The following is a 20,995-nucleotide window of genomic DNA, read 5'->3' as shown; positions in this document are numbered from 1 at the left end:
ATATAGAAGAAAGTATGGAATCAACGTAGGAAAAGATCAAACCATTCGTAGTGGGTAATATTGGAATTACAGGTTGTAATCTTATTCCGTGCTGAATCGATAACACCGCATGTGATATGAAGTGAAAATAGTATGTCAGGTCTATATTATATTTCGCCTGTGGTATAAGATAGTAGTTTTCCATATTCGTTGCCAGATGGCAATATGAACGTTTTTATCTTATAGCAATTATAGTACAATTCGAACTTGATCTTTATCATTTTTTTTATGTAATTATTGTAAGTGATTTATTCTACCAGAGAGATTCTACTTGTTTGATACTAAATATTTGTTTTTATGCGTGAGTTACAAAATTAATAATTGTCAAAGTATACTAATATGTAATATATTTAGTGACTCCAAGAACAGAATAACAATTTCAAATTTTTTACTTGATTAACAACCATATTGTTACTATCATTTTCTAACTCTGTCTTTTATTATTTAAGTGATTTAAAATGTATTTACAAATGTATTTATAATTTTTTCATACTTTTTATATTAAAGAATTAAACTCATATTGTAACATGGTCAATATCATGTTTTATTTTTACAAATTTTTCAATTTCATCAAATCTGTAAAAAATAAAGGAAAAGTTTAAGTTTAAAAATTTAAATGCTTCCATAGATTTCATGAAACATGTCTGAAGGTAAAAAGATTATACTTGTAACTGGTGGAACAGGACTAGTTGGTAGAGCTATTGAACATGTCATCGAAACAAATAAAAATGAAAATGAAAAATGGATATTTGTAGGTTCTAAAGATGCAGACTTATGGTAAATTATTTATTAATTGTCATATATCAGTACACTACTTAGTTAAGCTATAGGTGAAATGTATTGTATTTCCAGTGATAAAAAGGATACAGAGAAATTATTTGAGAAACATAAACCTACACATGTTATTCATTTAGCTGCTATGGTTGGTGGCTTATTCCATAATATGACTCACAATTTGGATTTTCTGGTAAAGGAATAAAATCTTGACTAATGTATGTTTTATTATTTTTAAATTGATGGAAATATATGTTATAAATTTTTAGCGTAGGAATATTCACATGAACGATAATGTATTACAAACTGCTCATGAAAATGACATTGTCAAAGTCATATCATGTTTGTCAACTTGCATATTTCCTGATAAAACAACATATCCTATTGATGAAACCATGGTAACATTATCTTTTATATTAGCAATATTTAAAGCTTTGCTTTTTATATATTCTTATCTTACCTTAATGCATAGTATCCTCTATTATCTTAATATTTATTACACCTATATTAATATCTATTATCTTAATGTTTATTTCCTTAGATTCACAATGGCCCACCTCATCCATCAAATTATGGTTACAGTTATGCCAAGCGTCTTATAGATATCCAAAATAGAGGCTATTATGACCAGTATCATAGAATTTATACTAGTATCGTTCCATGCAATGTGTTTGGGCCAAATGATAATTTTCATCCCAGTGCCAGTCATGTCATACCAGGTTTAATACGCAGACTTTATGATCTAATAAAAGATGGTACAATATTTTACCAATAAGATTTTTATAAATTATCAATTGTTTTAAGGAATATTGTTGGTATTTGTTGGTATATATTTTAGGAAATACTGAAGATAAGGTATTTACCATATTAGGTTCTGGGAAGCCACTGAGACAATTTATTTATAGTTTAGACTTAGCTAACTTAATAATATGGGTATTGAGAGAGTATAACTCTGTGGAACCAATTATATTATCAGGTAAATCAAAAAGGTCAATTAAACATGTGGTATATATTGGTATATGTTATTTGAAATTTATCTATCTTTGTCACAGTTGACGAATCACAAGAAGTTACAATTTCTCAAGTAGCTGAGGCAATTGCACAAGCTTTTAATTTTAAAGGAAAACTGGTATATGATACGTCTGCTGCCGATGGACAGTATAAGAAAACAGCAAGCAATGCAAAATTACGAAAATATTTACCAAATTTTCAATTCACTCCATTTAATCAAGCCATTAAAGATACCGTTGATTGGTATATAAAAAATTATGATCGAGCGAGAAATTAGTAGACGTTGAGAACTAATTAATGTTTCATTTACGCTAATTTTGGTTCTGTACAAAATTAGGAAAATGAGAAGACCACTACTCTAAGCTTATATTGTACAATGTAATGTAATATAATATCTACGGCAGGAAGTGACGAAATTATATATATTGCTGAGTTTATTTCAACAATATTTCAACCTCGTATAGTTAGAAGAAGACAATTGTATTAAAAATTGTATTTTTAATTAATTACATAATTATAAGTAAGTTATTAAAAAATTACGGGTACATGTCTTCTAATTTTTCGTTAATTTGACGGATATATCCATCAAGATATGTTAAGAATTAGAAGCGGATATTAAGCTGTTGTTACTATAAATACCGTATATTTTTAGAATAAATATTTCCTACATATGAAACAGCTTTTATGTATTCTTATAACTTACAATATTTTAAGATTGTCGAATAAAAAATATTTCCTTTTCAACTGAATCAATGTTTCACTTTGGTTCTCTCAAGGGATGATTAGTGATTTTTTCCGTTTATAGATGTTAATTCTTAGTTGTTACCTGAACATCTAAGAAACATCAACTGCATGTAATTTTTTCAATTTCTAATAGTTATTCAGTTATTTTATTTATCATAAACATTATCAACAGGATTGCTTAAATATTGTCTAGAAGCTTAATTATTAAATACTATCTATAAGCCAGTTTATATTTCCAATGAAAAAGAAATATCCTTTTGATTTAATAAACATAAAAACTGAAACAAATGAAACGATGACGTACTGATCGTCAGTGTTCGACGATTGTCACGGAAATGAGGCGGAGCGAGTGATGGACGCGATGCAGCGCTTGTCGCACAAAAGGCGTCGCGACGCACGCGCATCTGTTAACATAAATTGAGCGCCCTCAGAACCGTGGAAGGTGCACGATGGCTTAAATTTGGTGCTCAGTCGCGCTCGAGGTGGCTCACCTCGACGATCGCGGAACTATGTGCTTTTTCTCGTTTCATTCTTGTATTCACGATATGATGCCTTTTCGGCACGTGGTGTAGCTCAGGCTCAAAGTTTTGCGAATAAAATGCATCCATCGATCAATGCATTACCGCGTTACTTGAACGACTTTTCATGGAAAGAAATGATGATAGCGGTGCAGGGACACGCGTTGCGGTATCGTAGACGGTAACGCCGGCCGATCGGCTTTGCCGGGGGAAAGTCAGCTTCTTCGTGTCCTTTATTCCTGCGAACGATATCGCACAAGCGATCCATACGATTCATCAAAGGATCTTGACGCTTCCAGTGAAACAAGACGAATATTAGTAGAAACGTGTATCCAAAAAAAAAAAAAAAAAAAAAAAAAATGAACAGTTTCAAAGAATCTAAATTAGATAGGAGTCTAGATTGTGATAAAAAGAACTCATGTTCGGGGTAAAATATCGTGATACGTGTGAATCGGTTCGTGAGCATTTATTACAGCTCGACGATACAAAAGTGTCTCGATGAACAACGTGATAAACACGAATGGTAAGAGCAATGTTGCTAGAGCGAAACGATTTTCATTGGAGTACATTAAGAAATAGATTCCTGTCTTTAACACGATGAAAGTACTCTAAATCGCGAATATTGCGGGTTTTTTACAGTTTAAGGAGTGAGTAGTATACATAGCTACTTTGGCAGACATTGATAGCTTGATTAGTATCGATCTTGCGTACAAATGAAGATATCAGTTAGAGATTAAGAATAATTTTAGTAGGTGAAATTACGCAGATTAGATTCGTTAATTTGTTAAATTTCAATTATGCAATAATGCTAAATAAGAGAATCTTTCATCATGTAGTGACAAAGCATGGTTTCATTTAATTTCTTCTATAAGAATTTATCTTTGAAGCAGTTACAATTGGTATAAACAGAGCGTTGTATCACTCTTTTTAGAATTCCATTCTGAATGAACAATTTGCTCGGTCTTTAAGATCTTGTAGCCCTCTTAGTAGATTTCGTTCATTTCGCTAAACGAGTTGCTGCGAATGCGGTAAAAAGATCTCGTCCCTTAGTTTGATCAAATTCTTGCGCTTCTCGGCTGCGGATGGAAAGGATGATTTCAGAAGCGTGCCAACACTGCTTAAAAGTTTTACCGATCTCCGGAGAATTCTCGAGGATTTCAGCTATCTTTCAAAGTGTGAACCACTTTCGTTTCTGACGTACATACACGATGGGAATAATTTAAATGTTATCCTTCGTATAAGCGCAACATTCGACCCTAAAAACGATACATAAATTCCTATGGAGAAATATTGTCTATGGAAAAGTTGTAATATCGGAGATGATTTAATATGTAGGAGTCTATGTACATGTCTTTATTATCTCGTTTCCTTCCATCCGCATCCCACGGAACTGTATTCTCTTTTTGTCCTCCATTGTTCTACGACTCGTATTCTTCTCCTAAGGGAGGTAAAATCAGTCTGTGACTCACAATGGTTTTGCGAAACAATATCTTTTAAAACGAATAGAATATTCGTTAACATTGTCCTCACCAATAATATCGCTGGAATACAAGATTTAAACAAAATTGAATTAATTGAATCGTTTAACAGCTCAACAAAATTCAAAGCCGTACGCTATCTTGCGTAATTCGCGTTACATTGTCAGTATCTGAGTGGCTCTAAGGAGATCTAAAGAAACGTTCTTCCGAAGAAGATCCATCGTGCGCGATCTTTTGATTGACATTTATCACATTTACAATAATATCACGGTAGCGGTGTGCGCGCGATCTAAGTGAATATCACACGCGTCGTCGCATTAATCATTGCATTCGTTTTCCTTTTGAAATCCAGCAAGGACGATTGCTACGTACAAGAGGTTTTTCTCCGTAAGATAACTCAGTTGAAACAGTGTCTTCAACGTGATTCAGTTTCCACGATGCGTTGTCGTCGTGTCGCGAATGAAGGCTCGTTCATTCGAGGGGAACAGCGCTCGAGAGGTTTCCGATAAAGTTTGTTGGCAAGGAGGATGGAGAGAATTCGTGGTCCGCCGGAACACAGTTACGGAAATGCGCGTCGACGACGACCTCGACGAGGCGACCGGCGTTCGTGTCGATTTCCAAAGAGATCTCGGAGCAGAGTTCAAGTTCGTATCGCTCGGTGATTCGAGGACGAAAGCCGGTGATTGCGCCCCTCGCTGATCGGTGGATCGTTGAGCGTCTTGGCTGATTGAATGGGAAATAGGAACGACCAAAGGATCCTGAAGAAGATATGCCTGGTATCGTGGTATTCCGACGCCGATGGAGCGTCGGCAGTGACGACCTCGTCGTGCCTGGTGCTTTCCTGTTCATCCTGCATCTGATATGGTGAGTGAACATTCCGATATTAATAACGGACCCCGATCAATCACTTTGTCCCGTTCTAACCGTCGTTATTTTCAGCATTTTCAAGAATTTTCAATGCTAATAGGACATGCTATCAGCGCGAAAGATACCTGTCTTTGTATTTATAGAAGCTCTTCGAAATAGAATATGTTCGCGGATAATTCCACGTGACCTACATTGTGTTTAATGCGCATAGCATTTACCCATACGTATTTCGATTAGTTTCGATAGAGAAATTCTCAGAACGCATGATTTCCGCCATTTAATTACCATCGTAATTTAATGATCGATTTGCCTCCCTCGTCGTGTAACCGTTCGGATTCCCTGCACCTTCGTGTGATCTTCGAAAATACGTAGATACAAATCGGCCGATTAATTTATTTACCGTGTAATTAAACGCGATTAGCGTTAAGGCGCGAAGAAGATAGGAATTTTAATTATGTCTTAAAGTTCCTCGCCCGTTGCAGGCCAACTTGCAGCTTTTAATACGATTTACAATGTCTCGTGTATGAAACGTGAAAATTATGCGACAGTAGAAAACCGAGTGAATTCGTTTGCCGTTGAGCTATTTACCCTTTACAGTTAAACGATGGTATTCTTTTAGTTTAATTTAATTAGAGACCAGAGGCCCCGAGGCAATTAAAGCTGCAGTGCGTGACTATATAACTATGTTAGAACTGTATATATAAAGATAATGATTCACTTTGTGTTTGAGCAGTTGTTGTATTAATTTTCTTCTTATTTTCTAACAGTTTCAGAACATTGTTCGTACGATGGTCAGGGACGAAATATCTCGCGATACAATATCTTTCGTACGACACCATGGATAAGTTATTGTCTAACCTACCGATATTTATCGTAAAATTTTGTTTAATATGTCTTGTGGTGTCGTCCTGGTTTCATCTTGGCTTAGCTCTGGTTTCGTCTTGGCCTAGCTCTGGTTTCGTCCTAGTTTCGACCTGGTTTCATCCTGGTTTCATCTTGCCCCGTCCGGGTTGGTTTTGTTTGATACATTTGTTAAAATTCTAATATACGTATGTATATTTTATAAATCACGATTAAGTTTTGAATAAAGCGTGGTCGAAGTTTTACCAACATTTTCATGACTTCGTTTAACGAAATACATAAAAGCTTCCTGATCGCAATTAAATTTTGTTTAAGTGAGTAACAATATTTGCAAAATATCATAAATTCAAGAGAGTCTATTTAACTGTTTTCCTGTCATAGACAATGTATCTTGCGACACAATATTATTCGTACAATGACCACGGTCGAGATATCCCGTGTGTTTGTTTATTAGGACGAGAGTTGTAATTACAGAAAAATAGACTGGCGAGATACTTCATCCGTGGTGTTGTACAAACGGTATTTAGCCGCGGGGTAACACGTCCGTATCCGTCGTACGAACGATATTGCGTCGCCAGATATCTCTTTCATGATTGCGAAACGATTAAATGTATTCGCACTTCTTTTTCTCGTTCTTTCGACACTCTGGCGGCAATAAAATTCGCTTTTCTCAGATAAAAATCTTACGAAATAAATAAATCGATGTATGCGCTTATTTCAATAATTCCGCCATTCTTCTTGATCGTCACCACTTAATTACGGATTCAAATCAAAAACTGCACGGTTATAGACATTTTCAGAAAATTGCTCGTGTCGAGATCTGGTGCGTTTTTATCAGAGCGTTGTAATTTATCGCGTGTTTAGAGGAAATTATTAGGCATCAATATCCCCGGGCTTATTATTAGCGATGATCAAAGGATACTTTTCGCGTGATGGCACGCCAATGCCGTATGTTTTAACTTTGAAAAATCGTTAATAAACGCGGTAAATGACCCGATACAGAGAGACAGAAAAAGAGAGAGAGACACACAAACGATAGGCGAATACATAGGAAATTGGCGATCGTTCACTTCGTTCTAGTCATCTTTATAAATTTGCGGCTCTCGATACGTCTCTAATATGTCCATGTCTGGAACGCAGACTCTGTGTCTTGTTCTATCGGATGATACAGAATAGCCGATAAAGTTTCAATTAAAACAACGTCTAGCCGTTGTTGACGTTTGCACGGCCCTTTGAACGAATGTACAATCAATTTTCTCTGTTATCTCGTGTATTGTCCCACCGACTGGCTGTGCACGACATCGAAACTTTATCTCGGTTAGTTGATGTGCATTTCATCTTTCGTCTCTAGACACAGATTCTTCGTAAAAATGTTTATTTGTTTTGTTATTTATTATTTTGACATCGACCGTTTAAACCATGTAGAACCATGTAGAATATCGACGTATTCAAATAGAATTCCGTGATGTCCCGCATCTTGTCTTTTATGGATATTAAACACAGATTGACATGAAAGTCACGCAATTCTGAGCTTTTCGATACATGGAAAAAGATTTACTAGAAATGATGTATTTTATTTTTAAATTTATCTCTCTTTTTTTTATGAAGACACCTGAGAAAATGAATTTAAAAAGTTTGTATCGTAGTTTGAAAAATAGAATTGATAAAACATCTAATCGTGTTGGAAACTAATTAAGAATCGCGGACAGATGTCTTATCGCAACGGATATGATATCAAAGTTATTAAAAAATTTAAGCATTTGCTTGTTTGCTGCTAACTCGAGTGAATCGAAGTTGTCAATTACCTTGATCCTATTTTCTAACAAGATAAGATCAAAGATTTCCATTCAAATATTTTTCGAGATTCCTCCTGATTGAACTTATTTCCCTTCTATTTCTTCAGTTCCACTAAGAAGAAATATGATTCATTGAGCTTATTAAATTTGCTCTCGCGTTAATGAAGAAGATTGAGAAGATTAAAAAGTCACATCGTGTCTTCGAATAAATATACGATGTGATGATAATTAAATAAAAAGTACGTATAAAAAGATATACTGAAATAATGTTGCGCCACAAATTGTTAAAAGAAATAATTTGTTTTTCGTAAATATCGCTGATTTATATTTCAGTACAGAAAATGACATTATTATTACTAGATCGCGGATGCAGAATTTTCTCACCTATCAAATATCATAATTTGTTATAATAAATATATTTTGGATATTTTGTACATTTTAGTGCATTGTGCGAATTTCGTGTATTCTACATTTCTGAATTTTCCATAAATACGTGAACATGCGCAGTTTTAACTATGATATAAATATACGTATTTTATACATAGACCCACTTTTTAGACAACAATAACCCTATTATCCTACCATTCGAACACCTTAAATTCAAAAGTTTACCGCAAAGCGATCCAGGATTCCCTCCATTTCTTTTTTGCCTCGCTATGAACCGACCGAGCGGAGTTTCGTTCCGCGTTTCACTGATTCAGTACATCCGTGACAGCCGAATGGTCACGAGGTTCGACGGTCCGGTTGTTCGTTTCACGAGGTATACCAAGTAATACATAGTCGGTCGGTCGATGAGTTAATCGCGTTATTTGTGCCGGTATAGGTTATGTCATCGTACGTGAATGTTTTTGCTCGCGTACGAGGACAATTGCTCGGGCGAGCCACAAAGTTGCTGAACAAAACATGCCGGCTCTCATCACGTTTGGCAGACGTTGGCGTGTCGGCAGCGATGACCTGCTCATACCGGGCGCCACCTTGGCTTTCATTCACGCGGTCGAGTAAGTATGGATACATGCCTATGCAAATAGAATACGCCAAAGCAGCTGCAAATTTCTTCGAAACATACATCAGCTGTGAACATATCGTCGTATTACATTTTCCAACACTGTTGAATCGTGCGTGCTTTTCGCAATTAAAAGATAAATTTATTCATCTCATCTTCAATTTTCTCGCGTTGACTATGATCGATGAACAAAGGTCGATAGCACCTGGCGGAACCAGCTTTGAGTTCAATGATCGATATTTTGCGATATTTGAGAATTTAAGAGTTCGAGATGTATCAGAGAGATCTGAGAGAGCCATGACGTTTCGGCTCAATTTCAATCGGGAGTAATATACGAAATATATATTTGATACGTGTGCATACTGCACATATATATTTAATGGTGTAATATGTGGTAGTTGTACGAGTATTTTATCGATTTTCGTAATCACATCGAGGGTACTGGGGACTGCTACATTCGAGTGTAATGTTGCAACAGTGCAAATGTCAATGTCGATTGCTTTGCCGATCACGTCGACGTTCGGTATGTTAACCAAGGTATTATATTTCTGTTTCATAAGGTATGTTGGAAATTCCATTCAAAGTGGGGTAGAAGAGTAGTTGTAAATTGTATTATGGCGGGAACATAATGTCAATACCGCGCTGCGCTGTAATATTTGGGATACGTTACGCTTCGTTAATCCCCCCTCTCCTCTCATCTAAACCACGATGACGTCAGAAAAGAGCATTAAATAACAATTTTATTACTTCATTTTTATCACGATAAAATTATTTCTGAGACACTAAATACTATAATTATTCTATAATCATTATACTATAATTATTTATATATTATAAATATTATAATTATTCGAATAACAGATTTTCCGTTTACTTTTAGCGATGACATCAGATTCTAAACCGCCATATATTATTTTCTCAACTAGTACACTATACTCTTTCGTTTATAATCTTTCCATTACTAATATTTGTATTAAAATTGGCTTAATTATAACTGATTGCCCATCGAGGATTATCGATTCTTTATCTATCACGTGATAAATAAGATTGTTATTTTACAATTACAGATATCTTCAATAATAATAATAAAAATTATATGGAATGTGTGTGGGCTCAAATATTTAGTGTATTGCAGTCAACCTCATCCTTCTTGTAATGATATGATAATGATATAACCCCAATGAAATGAGATAAAGTGAATGAATGACAGGAAGGTGTAGGCGTTGCGATGCACATATTGTTAGGCTATTACTGACCTTTTGACGATTAACGTAAATTTTAGATTTACCATAAACTTTCTTACTTGTTTTTTGGAAGCGCGTAACCGATATAGCGAAGACACGCACGACATCCCATGGGGGAATGTGAAATTTGCACGCCGGTCCTCGATTTTTCTACAAACAAGCCGAGATAGGTTTACAACGTTTCCCACTCTCTCAACGAGAATCTGAGATACGTCGTTCCACGGGGTTCGTTTGAGACGGTAAATAGATTTAACGTGAACTCGACCGCGACTTCGTGCAAGCTCATCGGGCTTCCTTAGAAAGCAGCAAAATAACGCGAGAAACAGGCATTCGGATCCTCTGTTCAGAATGCGATTTATTGCTTTTTGTCCTTTTTTCCGCGGAGGAAGGACTCTCCCTTAATTTTATTCTCCTTTCTTCTTTTCTCCTTCTTTCGTTTAATGAAAGATTCCTTAAAATGGGGCAAAGCGAGCACGCACTTTTTTGAGGTGCATTAAATTTCAAATTCGCTACGCGGCGGAGCACCGCTAGCGTTGGTAACCTTCAGTGATGTAAATTCTACGTGAAAACGTTCATGACGTTAAAGGGAGGAATGGCGAATTTACTGGCGAGGAAACCGATAAAACTTTCTTTTGCATCCATCGATTACGACTTTTCGTCCAAGTGTTCTTAATAATTTCTAGATAACGTTATTTATGAGTAGCAGTGGTGTGTGAAATATCGCGAATAAAATTAAACTTACGATGGTTCTTGAAAACTTCTTCATTTTTGATATGAAAATTGTTACTTATCTTCTTCGCTTATAAAAAATAGAAAAGGGAGAAGACTGCTATAAATAATTCTGCGTGCATTTATAACCTTCTTTGTTTCGAAATAGAACCATTGGCCTCAAAAAGCTTTGCTGTGACAGTGTGCTAAAATTACAGATCGTTCGTATCATAAAAATTTCTATCCCATAATATTGCAAATATTAGCAAAAGCACGAACTAGTAATATTTTAAATCAATATAGCGTAACGGTTCGGTGTTCTCTGTTTTTGTACAACTAATACTAGTAAGTAGGTAGAATCGTAGGAACCGTTGCTAAGGTTTCACCGATTTCCTGTCTTACTCCATCCTAAAAGATCTCGGTTAGGGTTCTTGAACAAATGTATAATTACTTATATTATATTTATATTTTCTGAACTTTATCGTTCTCTGAAAATTGATGCAGAAAAATTGTGATTTAGTTTTATACGCGAAACATCAGTTCGAAAAGACAATGTTTGCGAACATACGCTCACATAATAATTTTTCCGCTCTTATAATTTAGTGGAACACAAACTCCGTTATTTTTTGTCGAAGGTTTCAGAAATATTTCGCGCGATGGTGCACATTTTCATCTCTTCGTCGCTATTTTTCAATTTTTTATTTTATACACGTATTTGCGTTTTGCTTTCGCTTCGTGTATCTAAATTCTCAAATAAACATAGTGTGAAAATTCGAATAAATAAAACGAATCGTAGCAGCAATACAATATATATATTAGTATGTTGTAAAAATGGCAAAATTTGATACTCGTCAAACTTTTAACATAGACAAATACATTTACCAAATTTTAGTAAAAAATGAATAATGCATCACTCGTACAGTCAATGGTATAGCAATCGATATTTTCTAAATATTCGAGGGGATGACTAAAATCAATATTTAATCATAAAATCATGTAAGATGACGTTTTTGGTAATACAATATTTTGGAGAATTGAATAACGGCATATTGAATATTATTCGTGAAAAAAAGACGAAAATATAATTTTTCTTTTTGTAGTCTCTAATTAATTAATTAAGTGATAAAAATAACAATATTTTAAGAAAAATTGCACTTGGTATTCTAATTGGAACGGATCAGAATCATTTACTGATTATCATATTTCGATCTTCCTAATTGCATCGCCGCTCGGTCGCAATCATTCGCAAATTGAATAGCAGAACGATTCCGCTTTAACACTTTTCCTGCGGCCCCTAGCTTCAAGGTGACTAGACGCAGTCGTAATTTATTTAGTCGTTTATAAAGCGGTCCCCTTTAAGCCCCGGGATATTCGCGATGCGGAGGAACACGATACTCGAATCGAAGTGCGCGGCTCTTTTAAAACGGGTTCGTCTCTGCCCATAGTTTGCATCTACGAAAGACTGGCTTTTCGTACCAGAATCCCTTTAACGAACGAAACTTACGTTGAATAGATCGTGCATGCTTTTACACGCGACCCGCTGGGTACAACGTGGAAAATTACAGAACCTAAGCTCTCGTATACTTGCAGATTTCATTTATTTAGAACGTCGCGTGGCTCTTACGAAAATAACGTTAAATATTCACGGTCTGAGAAAACGAACGATGGCAGACGCAAAATAAATTTGCTCCTCGATTATCAGTTCAATTAATAATTTACACCTCCGAAATGCGCGTCACGAAACACACGATGTGAATTTGTTTCTTTTTATAGAATAACAGAGAAGTTGTATTTCCAGAATATCGCTTCTCTTCCTCTCTGTTCTTCCATATTTTGGCCAATTTGAAACGAACGATAGACTCGATTTGATTTTTTATTTTATCGAGTATCGGCAAAAAACAGCATCGAAAGTGCTTCTTGGTGATCAATATGTCAGGGCTGAACGCGTGCAATGCTCTAGCTTGTGAATGGCCCGTTACACCCTCTCTCGTTGCCTATGAATCATTTAAGGTTCACCCTATATATCCATCCCCATTCAACGCTATTGTGTTTACGCGCGTTACGTGCTCGAAACCGTGCGCAACGGGCTTGTCTTTTTGGCCCCCGAGGTCGATGGAAATCTTCCGTTGCTCCATCCGTTTTCTACCGATTTTTTAGCCCTGATATCCGTTCTTTGATGTTTCTCGTCGACGGATCCTTGACGCTTCACGAAGATGTAAAACAGCACGTTGGAAGAACTTGTTTGTTGGCGTGTCTCATACTTCGCGAGAAAATAAGTCTTGACGAGTTCGAGGGATCAACTTAAATCAACTCACGGCGGAATATAATACAACAGATTCTTTAAAAGAAAGAATAGGAAAGAGGAGAAGAGAAGCTCTTTTGTAAGATCGTGTCTAATTTATTACTTGAATTTGCTATATTTTTCGTCCATTTCTTTTTCTGTTTTCGCTACAAAAATTCGAAACGAAAACTGACGAAAATTGCGAAGTATCTACGAAAAATATAAAATATAATATTTCACGCGGTATAAGGATATCTAATTTTCGTAACGCCGCGCCGTTTCGTGCTGTGTACACGTTACACACGTTACACGTGACACCTTCGTGCGATGGGCGCCAGGCTGTTTCATATTTATTAACCTTATTTTCATCTAAGTGACATATTTACATACATTTTTCGCTTATCCTATATCGTTTAACTCGCGGTACACTATGCGAATTAATATGCATAGTCATACTTCGTCACCAGCGGAAGACAAAGCTTATGAAATTTTATGTAAAATTCCTCCTTCGCTGAAACAAATGAGAACGTTACGAGCAGAGCGTATTGCAGATACTTTATCCCACGTAGTAATTATCTATTTATAGTGGAGCGAAAGAAAGAGAAAACGAGTATAAATTAATATCGGTCGTTAGATACTTAGCAAATAAATAAGAATAAAATCAATGCTGATACCTTTTCTATTCCGTACTGCTCTTTTCTTCGATTTATCGTACTTAATTTCACTCTCTCTCGAAACAAGGATTTTCCTGCAGTTTGCAATTCAGCATTGTATCATAGATTTTATTAGCATTTCTTCTTGAAATTCCCAAACATCTACAGTTTAAAGAATACCTCGAACAGAAAAAAAAAAAAAGAAATGTAATATTTGGTTAGCTTCTTGAGCACGGTCGGATCGCCATAAACTTTATGCAGGCACTAAGTTTCGACGCCCATCCTTTTCATTTTTTTGACCAAGATTCCATCTTTCGCCAGGAATGTTCTATTTGCGTTTCAACGTGGTCGTACGTTTTCGTAAATTATGGAATGCGCCAACGGCGAGATATTCTTGACGAAAGTTGCACGTTCACACGTGCTTACACAGCGAGTATTGCGTATGGTATCCGTTACATATTATACCAACTGCACTTTCCTCGGATATCACATAATATAAGAATGCGCTGCATTATATATACAACAAATATATATATAATAAATAAATATATATATATATATATATATATATATGTTTACATCTCATCTGCATTACCGTTCAACCTGGAAACAACACTGTTCATTTCTTCATTTCTTATGCAGATTTTCGAATAATCCGATTGGAACTTTCAGACTACGCAATTTTACAGCTGTTTTATGTGTACATGCTTAAAAATTCGCAAATAATATTCGTATTATTAATATCATTGTTACATCCCTAAACCTGCACATTTATTATTAATTAATTCATATTGACTTCTACTGTTAACATGTTTAACGTGTATTATTTTCCGCTATTGATATTTGCTAAATAGTATCATTTGAAATGTTTAATATTATAGTCGAACTTTACTATTAATTATTCGTAATACTCGTATAATATTTGTCGTACAAACTTTGAGTTTACCGTTCAAGTTATCTGATAATTAATAGATACGATATTTACCATAGCAATCCTGAGACTCATAAGAAAGTTAATTAAAGCATTCGAGATATATCCAAAATTCTAAAAGTTGGAAAGATTAAGCATCGACAGCATCAACGCTGATATCTATGAAAAACGCGGGGTTCGCACAAAACATTTTTCTCGCGAGAAACGTGTGTACGTGTATCGAATACTATCTTTTCTCCGATGTGCAGACATCTAAATATAAGTCTGGCCGACAGGCTATCGCGATTTAGATTGCATTAAGTCTGAGTTAGCATCGAATTACGTAGAGAAACTTTATGATTGGAAGCTCGATTTTCACGGTTCGATCAGCGCGTAATCCTCGATCGAATCATGTACATTCACCACTTTAAAGATTTTTTATTTCTTACCTTTTGCCTCTTGTTATAATTAATTATATTTATAATCTTTTTATCAATTGTATTTCCAAAATTGGAAATTGTTACTTTATGGTAAAAAAATATTTCGTGGCTCTTTTGCACGAGTTGCTCCGTATACATGAATAAACATGACTGGATTCAGTGAAACTCGAACAAAGACAAATTATCGATAACCACGGGTGACAATAGTTTGTTAAAATCATTGTCTCTCATACCGAATCCTCTATTGCGTGTTATTAAAAGCGCAAGTATTCCATGAGCATACAGGAAGAATAAGTAAATCGATAAAAAGTATTTTGGGTGGGTGGAGCGTTATCAAACCCTTTTTGGTACGAGTTTCCTTTTTCTTTTCTCATAGCCTGTCAATTGAAAAGTAGCTGTCTCAAATTTATTTTTTATACGATTCATCGATAAATGAAACTTTCTGTGTTTCTCTTCTAACAAGAGATTTCCGCGCTTTATCTTTCGCGTAATGGATGAGTCATTATACAGAAAAAAAATGATGAGAACGATAGCTACGCTGAAAATCATAGTAGACGTCAGGACATATTCGTTGGAATTCTTCTCACGTTTCTAGACTGTTGTTTCCGATGATGCGTTCTTGACTGACATCCGTACAGTAGTACGCAAAAGTTTCGTAACGTAGACTCTGTCATTTTTAGACGACAGATGCGAGACTCGTGTCGGTACTGGAAATAGATCGTTTTAAATGTTTTTTTCTCAAAACGATCGAGGTACGATATTTTCGATGCGTAGATGCGTAAAAAATCGGCCTTGATATTTTCCATTGGTATTTGATAAATCCTTTAAACGTGTCGGTATAATTATTCGATACGAAATTCACTCGATAAATACTCTAAGAAAAATGTGACCATCTCTTTATCGACATTCTGTTGCGTTCTTATTGCATCGTATTATATTATTCAACAGCTGGAAATTACATAGAAGCATTAAGATTTCTACTTTGTAAGGTCAGTTTGATCAATTAACTTGGATTCATTTGAATTGTAAATCATCGAGAATCTGCTGATACTTACGATACTATTCCGTATGTATATATACTCTGCTATCGTAACGTAGATGTACAAATACCATTCTTTCTTCTTCGATAATTGGCAAACATACGATAGTTAATCTTTCAATTTATGTACATTTCGAAGCTTCGTTTATCGGAGTCCATATCCAATATTTCCAAGATATAACGGAATGCTTTTGTAAACGCACATGGTATATTTCTATCCCCTATTGTTGCCACCATACACTTAAAATTCTTTAATAAAAGCTACTCCATAAAAACCAGCCATTTAGCTGCTTGTTTCATTACTTCGTACGATCAGCGCTTTCTCTTATTATCAGCAAACAGCTCTTTAAAATTAACGACGAATATTTCTCCCCTATCTTCGCTGAAGATGCTGGCTCGCCTTTAAGGTCATTCGCATTTCAGATATACCTATTATTATACTAACTGCGAGTAATTAAAAGTGCAGCTTATCCTGTCGTTAAAGAGGGCGTTGGGAGAGCGATCTCGATTTAACGACTTAACTTGTCTTAAGGACGGTTCTCATCGACGATGAACAAAGGTGCAACCCACGCGAAAGATCGATACGCATGATTATCGACTTGAACAAATTGAAGGGGGTGTAAACCCCTTAATCAAGCGGGTGTGTATTCCTACGGGCCCTATCTTGCAAATAGCAGTTGATGCAAAATAAAGACGCAGGCACGGGGTTCGTTCGCGTTGATTATAGAATCATCCTCGAAAGAACGTCTTGAAATGAAAGCGCACTTTCACGTTCATTGATCCGTGCTAGCGATATTATACGTCGCGTGCCGCGTCGCGACGTTTCACGTGCATCTTCAAACGTCTTTCACGCTGATGACGATGAGTTTCGTTGTCTTCTTGGAACTCTAATTTCAACACAGAATGGGTAAGAGATATTTTACGTAGGACTTGTCAGTTTAATGATAATGAATATTAAGATCGATGGGAGTAGCTAGGATAAGCTTTTCTCAAGCTCCACTCCTTGTTTTATGAATTCTTTTTACGGTTATTGCAGATTAGAGTTAGCTACTTACCTCTAAGATAGCATGGCGATTAAACGCATCGCTGCGTGGTAGGAATTCATTTTAAAAATACTAATTCAAGTTGCGTTTGTTGCCATTAGAATGTACTCTGTATGACAATTATGTTCGAGTATTATAATACGAAGAAGCAAGAAATTGGATATGAATACATTTATTAATTGCTTTACTATCAGAAAAATAATCTACTTCGGTTGTTAAGGCTTTTTAGATAGCTTATATATGTCCAACACGAAATAATGTAGTTCAAAGTTTAGTTCAACTTCAGGACCTAAGATAACTGAAAAGTCAAAATTAGTGGAAATTACAGAAATAAAACTGCATAAGATCTCGTAACTTTCGAATTTCTCTTCGTCGGGTAAATTAAATGAAACCATCGTCATTTTTATACTAGCTTCAGCGTCCCATTCATTGCCGTTCATGAATACGTAAGGACGTAAGATGCCCGAGCAGAGCAATACAGGTTGGTTGCCAGAAGCTCCTTTATTGCCACTTATCAATATCCCGAAGCAAGCAAACTACGTACACCAACAATGAAACGCTAACGCAGTAAACTTGAGGCAGAGGTTTCTATGCTTCAACGAATCATCGAGCAGACGCTGTATATAACGTTTCGCACTTTACAACGATAAAGCTTTTCTGCAAACGATCCTTGTATCGTTTCCGTGTAACGCGTTGGAACATGATTCGAGCATGAAAACTCGAGACGAAAGAAAGAACATTATCGTTAGTGTGAAAGAACTTTTCAGAGAACATTTTCAAAAACGCTGTAGTAAGTAGAATAGCGATCGAGCTTTTCCTCCTTGCGAAAAGTGAACGTTTGAGCAACTTTATAAATCCACACGAAACTAGAAAAAATACAAAAGTTTTGCAAAGCAAGTCGAACGTTTTCGGGTCAGAACAGGCCGTGTTCCCTTGCCTCGGATACTCTAGCTGCGGAATACTTTTCCCATTTCGGAGACAAAGGAGCATTTATCGCAGCGGGATGCCAATGGCAGCTCCCAAAACGCACATATCGACCCCGTGCATGCACGATTCACAAAACCAAGGGGAAGGTCGCCAAGCGGCGAGTATCGGGGAAAAGGAGCCATGAAAGCTTGGTGTGTGGGTGGATTTGCATCGATGTCGAGAAGGGATCTGCACCCTCCTAGCAGCAGAGAAACGTAAAACAATTCGGTATTTGACGCAGAGGACGCGCGTGGTGAGCGGTAAGGTCGGTCGAAAAAATCGACCAGCGGCAGGAGGCGTACGCGCGCCAACCCCAAATCTACGCCGATGCGTGGGATGTTGTGCGATGTCTTCTCGCGAGGGTCCCAACTCGTTTGTGCGAGGGAGCCGATGAATATTTCGGGAATTCCTTCGCGAACGAGTGACTTTAATTAAAATCGTAAACGCATTGTTTCTCCGTATACTTTAATCATGCTAGAAATTTTATTTCGTCACAGTGATGGAAAGTTCGTGTCGACTAGAGGGAACGATGCGAAGAAAGTCGATTTTTCGCGACGAGCAGTCGTGTTTAATTAAGAAAATAGGTCGCCGTGAGCTTTAAGGTTATTACTTTCGAAGATGTAGAAACAACGATGCTCGGTTGCTAGAAGTTTTAACTAATCTCGAAATTACCGTAATTAATACGAAAACTCGCCAAGTTCCAGCTGAGTTTTTAATTCTATCGCGACTAGGCAAGAATTCGATCGTCCTTGATGTTTTTACTTTACAACGATACCATGTTAGGTATACACGTGCCACTTACGTCAAACATAATTTCTTTCTCATTCACGTAATTAACAAACATTCGGTATCTAAATAGCGATGTTAAACTTTTAACGGACGTCTTTCTTATACGTAAGCATGATACGTGGAGCGCAAATGTAGAGCTTGGTAATACCAACACGTTTAATTGCGCTCTTTCAGGCAACGATTAGCCACGATTCACGATCGATCGCCGAGTTATTTTCCTTCCGTAGGCGTGGAACTGTTATCATCTCGGTGAACGTAATTCCAGGCCTAGTTCGGTCGGTGGTAATTTTACTTCACCTCGTTTTTCCGCCGTACATACCTAGAAAGACCGCGAAACGGTTATCGAGGTGTGCATCGACCGCGTCGCGAAACAACCGGTCTACACGTATCAGGAAAATTTATGGCAACGTACGAACTAGTAGCCACGTTGAGCCTTCGCTGGCACGTGAAACCTGCTATCGTCAGTTTGCAATCAATTTTCATAAATTATGCCCGTAATCTGTTACGGGAAGTTAGCAAAATATTAGAGCAATAATGTAGTTAAATCTAGTCTCTTGATTTCTCAATATCTTCAAGTCGAAATTTACATTGAGCTACTTCTATCTAGAAATTAATAGAAATTGCTTGCTTTCGATATTAATTTCAAATCCGAATATCGAAATTTCAATTTCCACTCCTTTCGCGAGTAATGTGGAATTCGTTTGCCTTGGAACATTTTGTTCGCCAGCAAACTATCGAAATAAAGAAAAGTATCGTTAATATCAGTAGCATTAATTTCGATTTGATCTAACATTTGTCGACAGATTCGGTATAGTCGTAATTTAAAATGTTTGACCGGTGACAAACAGCTTTACGTGATATCGTTTCTGAGCGAGTCGTTTACATCAATGATACCATCAAATTTCCATAAAGTACAAAATTTTGTCGGCGGTGTTGTACCTTGTCGGTTTATTTGCATGCATGACGATAGTCGACGGGCATAATCGGTTTTCCAGTTGATCGGAGATAGGTAGTCGATTCACCAGTAGGATTTGCCATAGATAAACATCGATGGGACGTAGGATGAACTAGTATGAATGGTTGTGGCCCACTTAAGCTAGTTAATTTCCGAAAGAACCAGCTCCCGCCACGCTAACCACGTCGATAATTAATAGACTTCAGTCTGTGGCTAGCTGATATATGATTTCTCGTGACATCGAACAGTCACCTTGTCTCGCGTGCTAAACTGGTGACAGGCTGTACACGATCTCGCTTCGATATCGTGTCAGTTAATCGATAAAATGTCTACCACGAAGACAATATAATAAGTGTAGATATAATACAGGTAAGAGTTGCTTAACGAACATTGAGTAGAAAAAGACGTATCTTAAAATAGCCTTTGACTCGCGAAAAATCAAAGATACGAATTATTGCGTATTTCTGCATGCTTGGCAGAAACATTTTTATGGGATGCTTTGCGATTAAAGAACACCTAACGGGTTATTGAAAGAAGAAGCTTGGAATTCCGAAGGCTCGGTATAAAGTTACAAGCGAACCGTTAATCGATAAGCTTCACTGTCATGAATAATCATGAGCTCCGAAGACATCCGATCTTACGAAGCCTAAATTAGTTTCCGTGCAAGCACTGTTAGCTTTCGTCAATACCTTTTTGATATCGTGATTCCTGAGGAAGATAAACCTTTGAGCAGTGGACGATTGATTTAATGGAATTTCGATCAATATTGAAGGAGTGTCTTCGATGATGCCTGTGATTAATTCGGAATCAATTCTGGATGGATAGCGTCGACCATGGTGGAGTTTATTTTTATTCGAAAAATGATTCGATCATTAT

At 36.5% G+C, this 20,995-nt stretch overlaps 2 protein-coding genes across 10 annotated transcripts in view; both read left to right on the top strand.

Annotated features, from left to right (window-relative positions):
• Positions 1-127: 127 nt before the first annotated feature.
• Positions 128-2,500, top strand: LOC132916124 (probable GDP-L-fucose synthase). 2 transcript variants are annotated; one of them, XM_060975925.1, is made up of 7 exons: positions 128-278; positions 668-816; positions 892-1,006; positions 1,083-1,211; positions 1,355-1,568; positions 1,652-1,789; positions 1,866-2,500. In XM_060975925.1, exons 2-7 carry the CDS (start codon positions 680-682, stop codon positions 2,099-2,101), a joined length of 969 nt encoding a protein of 322 aa, XP_060831908.1. In that variant the 5' UTR covers positions 128-278; positions 668-679; the 3' UTR covers positions 2,102-2,500. The 2 variants fall into 2 exon arrangements, with proteins under 2 accessions (XP_060831908.1, XP_060831917.1); XM_060975934.1 differs by having other exon boundaries at positions 183-340.
• Positions 2,501-2,976: 476 nt separating this feature from the next.
• Positions 2,977-20,995, top strand: part of LOC132915117 (diacylglycerol lipase-alpha) — a 52,912-nt gene continuing 34,893 nt past the window's right edge. For 2 of the 8 annotated variants that reach the window (XR_009659872.1, XM_060975286.1), the window contains exon 1: positions 2,986-5,428. Coding sequence is in view for 7 of the 8 variants with exons in the window: in XM_060975286.1 (XP_060831269.1) it covers positions 5,334-5,428 (95 nt within the window). In the remaining variant the exon portion in view is untranslated. Of the gene's footprint in view, positions 5,429-8,791; positions 9,087-20,995 lie in introns of those variants that run through there. The other 6 variants (XM_060975080.1, XM_060974988.1, XM_060975130.1 and 3 more) reach the window with 6 other exon arrangements.

The sequence above is a fragment of the Bombus pascuorum genome, chromosome 1 (genome assembly GCF_905332965.1).
Source record: "Bombus pascuorum chromosome 1, iyBomPasc1.1, whole genome shotgun sequence".
In the NCBI taxonomy this organism is placed as follows: Eukaryota; Metazoa; Arthropoda; class Insecta; order Hymenoptera; family Apidae; genus Bombus; species Bombus pascuorum.
Note: the sequence above shows the minus strand (reverse complement) of the source record. Positions and strands in the feature narration are given on the sequence as shown.

What these genes read in the sequence shown, in the direction of transcription:
- LOC132916124 (XM_060975925.1), top strand. Translation starts at nt 680, where the DNA reads ATGTCTGAAGGTAAAAAGATTATACTTGTAACTGGTGGAACAGGACTA. An exon ending in TCTAAAGATGCAGACTTATG is followed by an intron (nt 817 to 891) that starts GTAAATTATTTA and finishes TTGTATTTCCAG; the next exon opens with TGATAAAAAGGATACAGAGA. An exon ending in GGAACCAATTATATTATCAG is followed by an intron (nt 1,790 to 1,865) that starts GTAAATCAAAAA and finishes TCTTTGTCACAG; the next exon opens with TTGACGAATCACAAGAAGTT.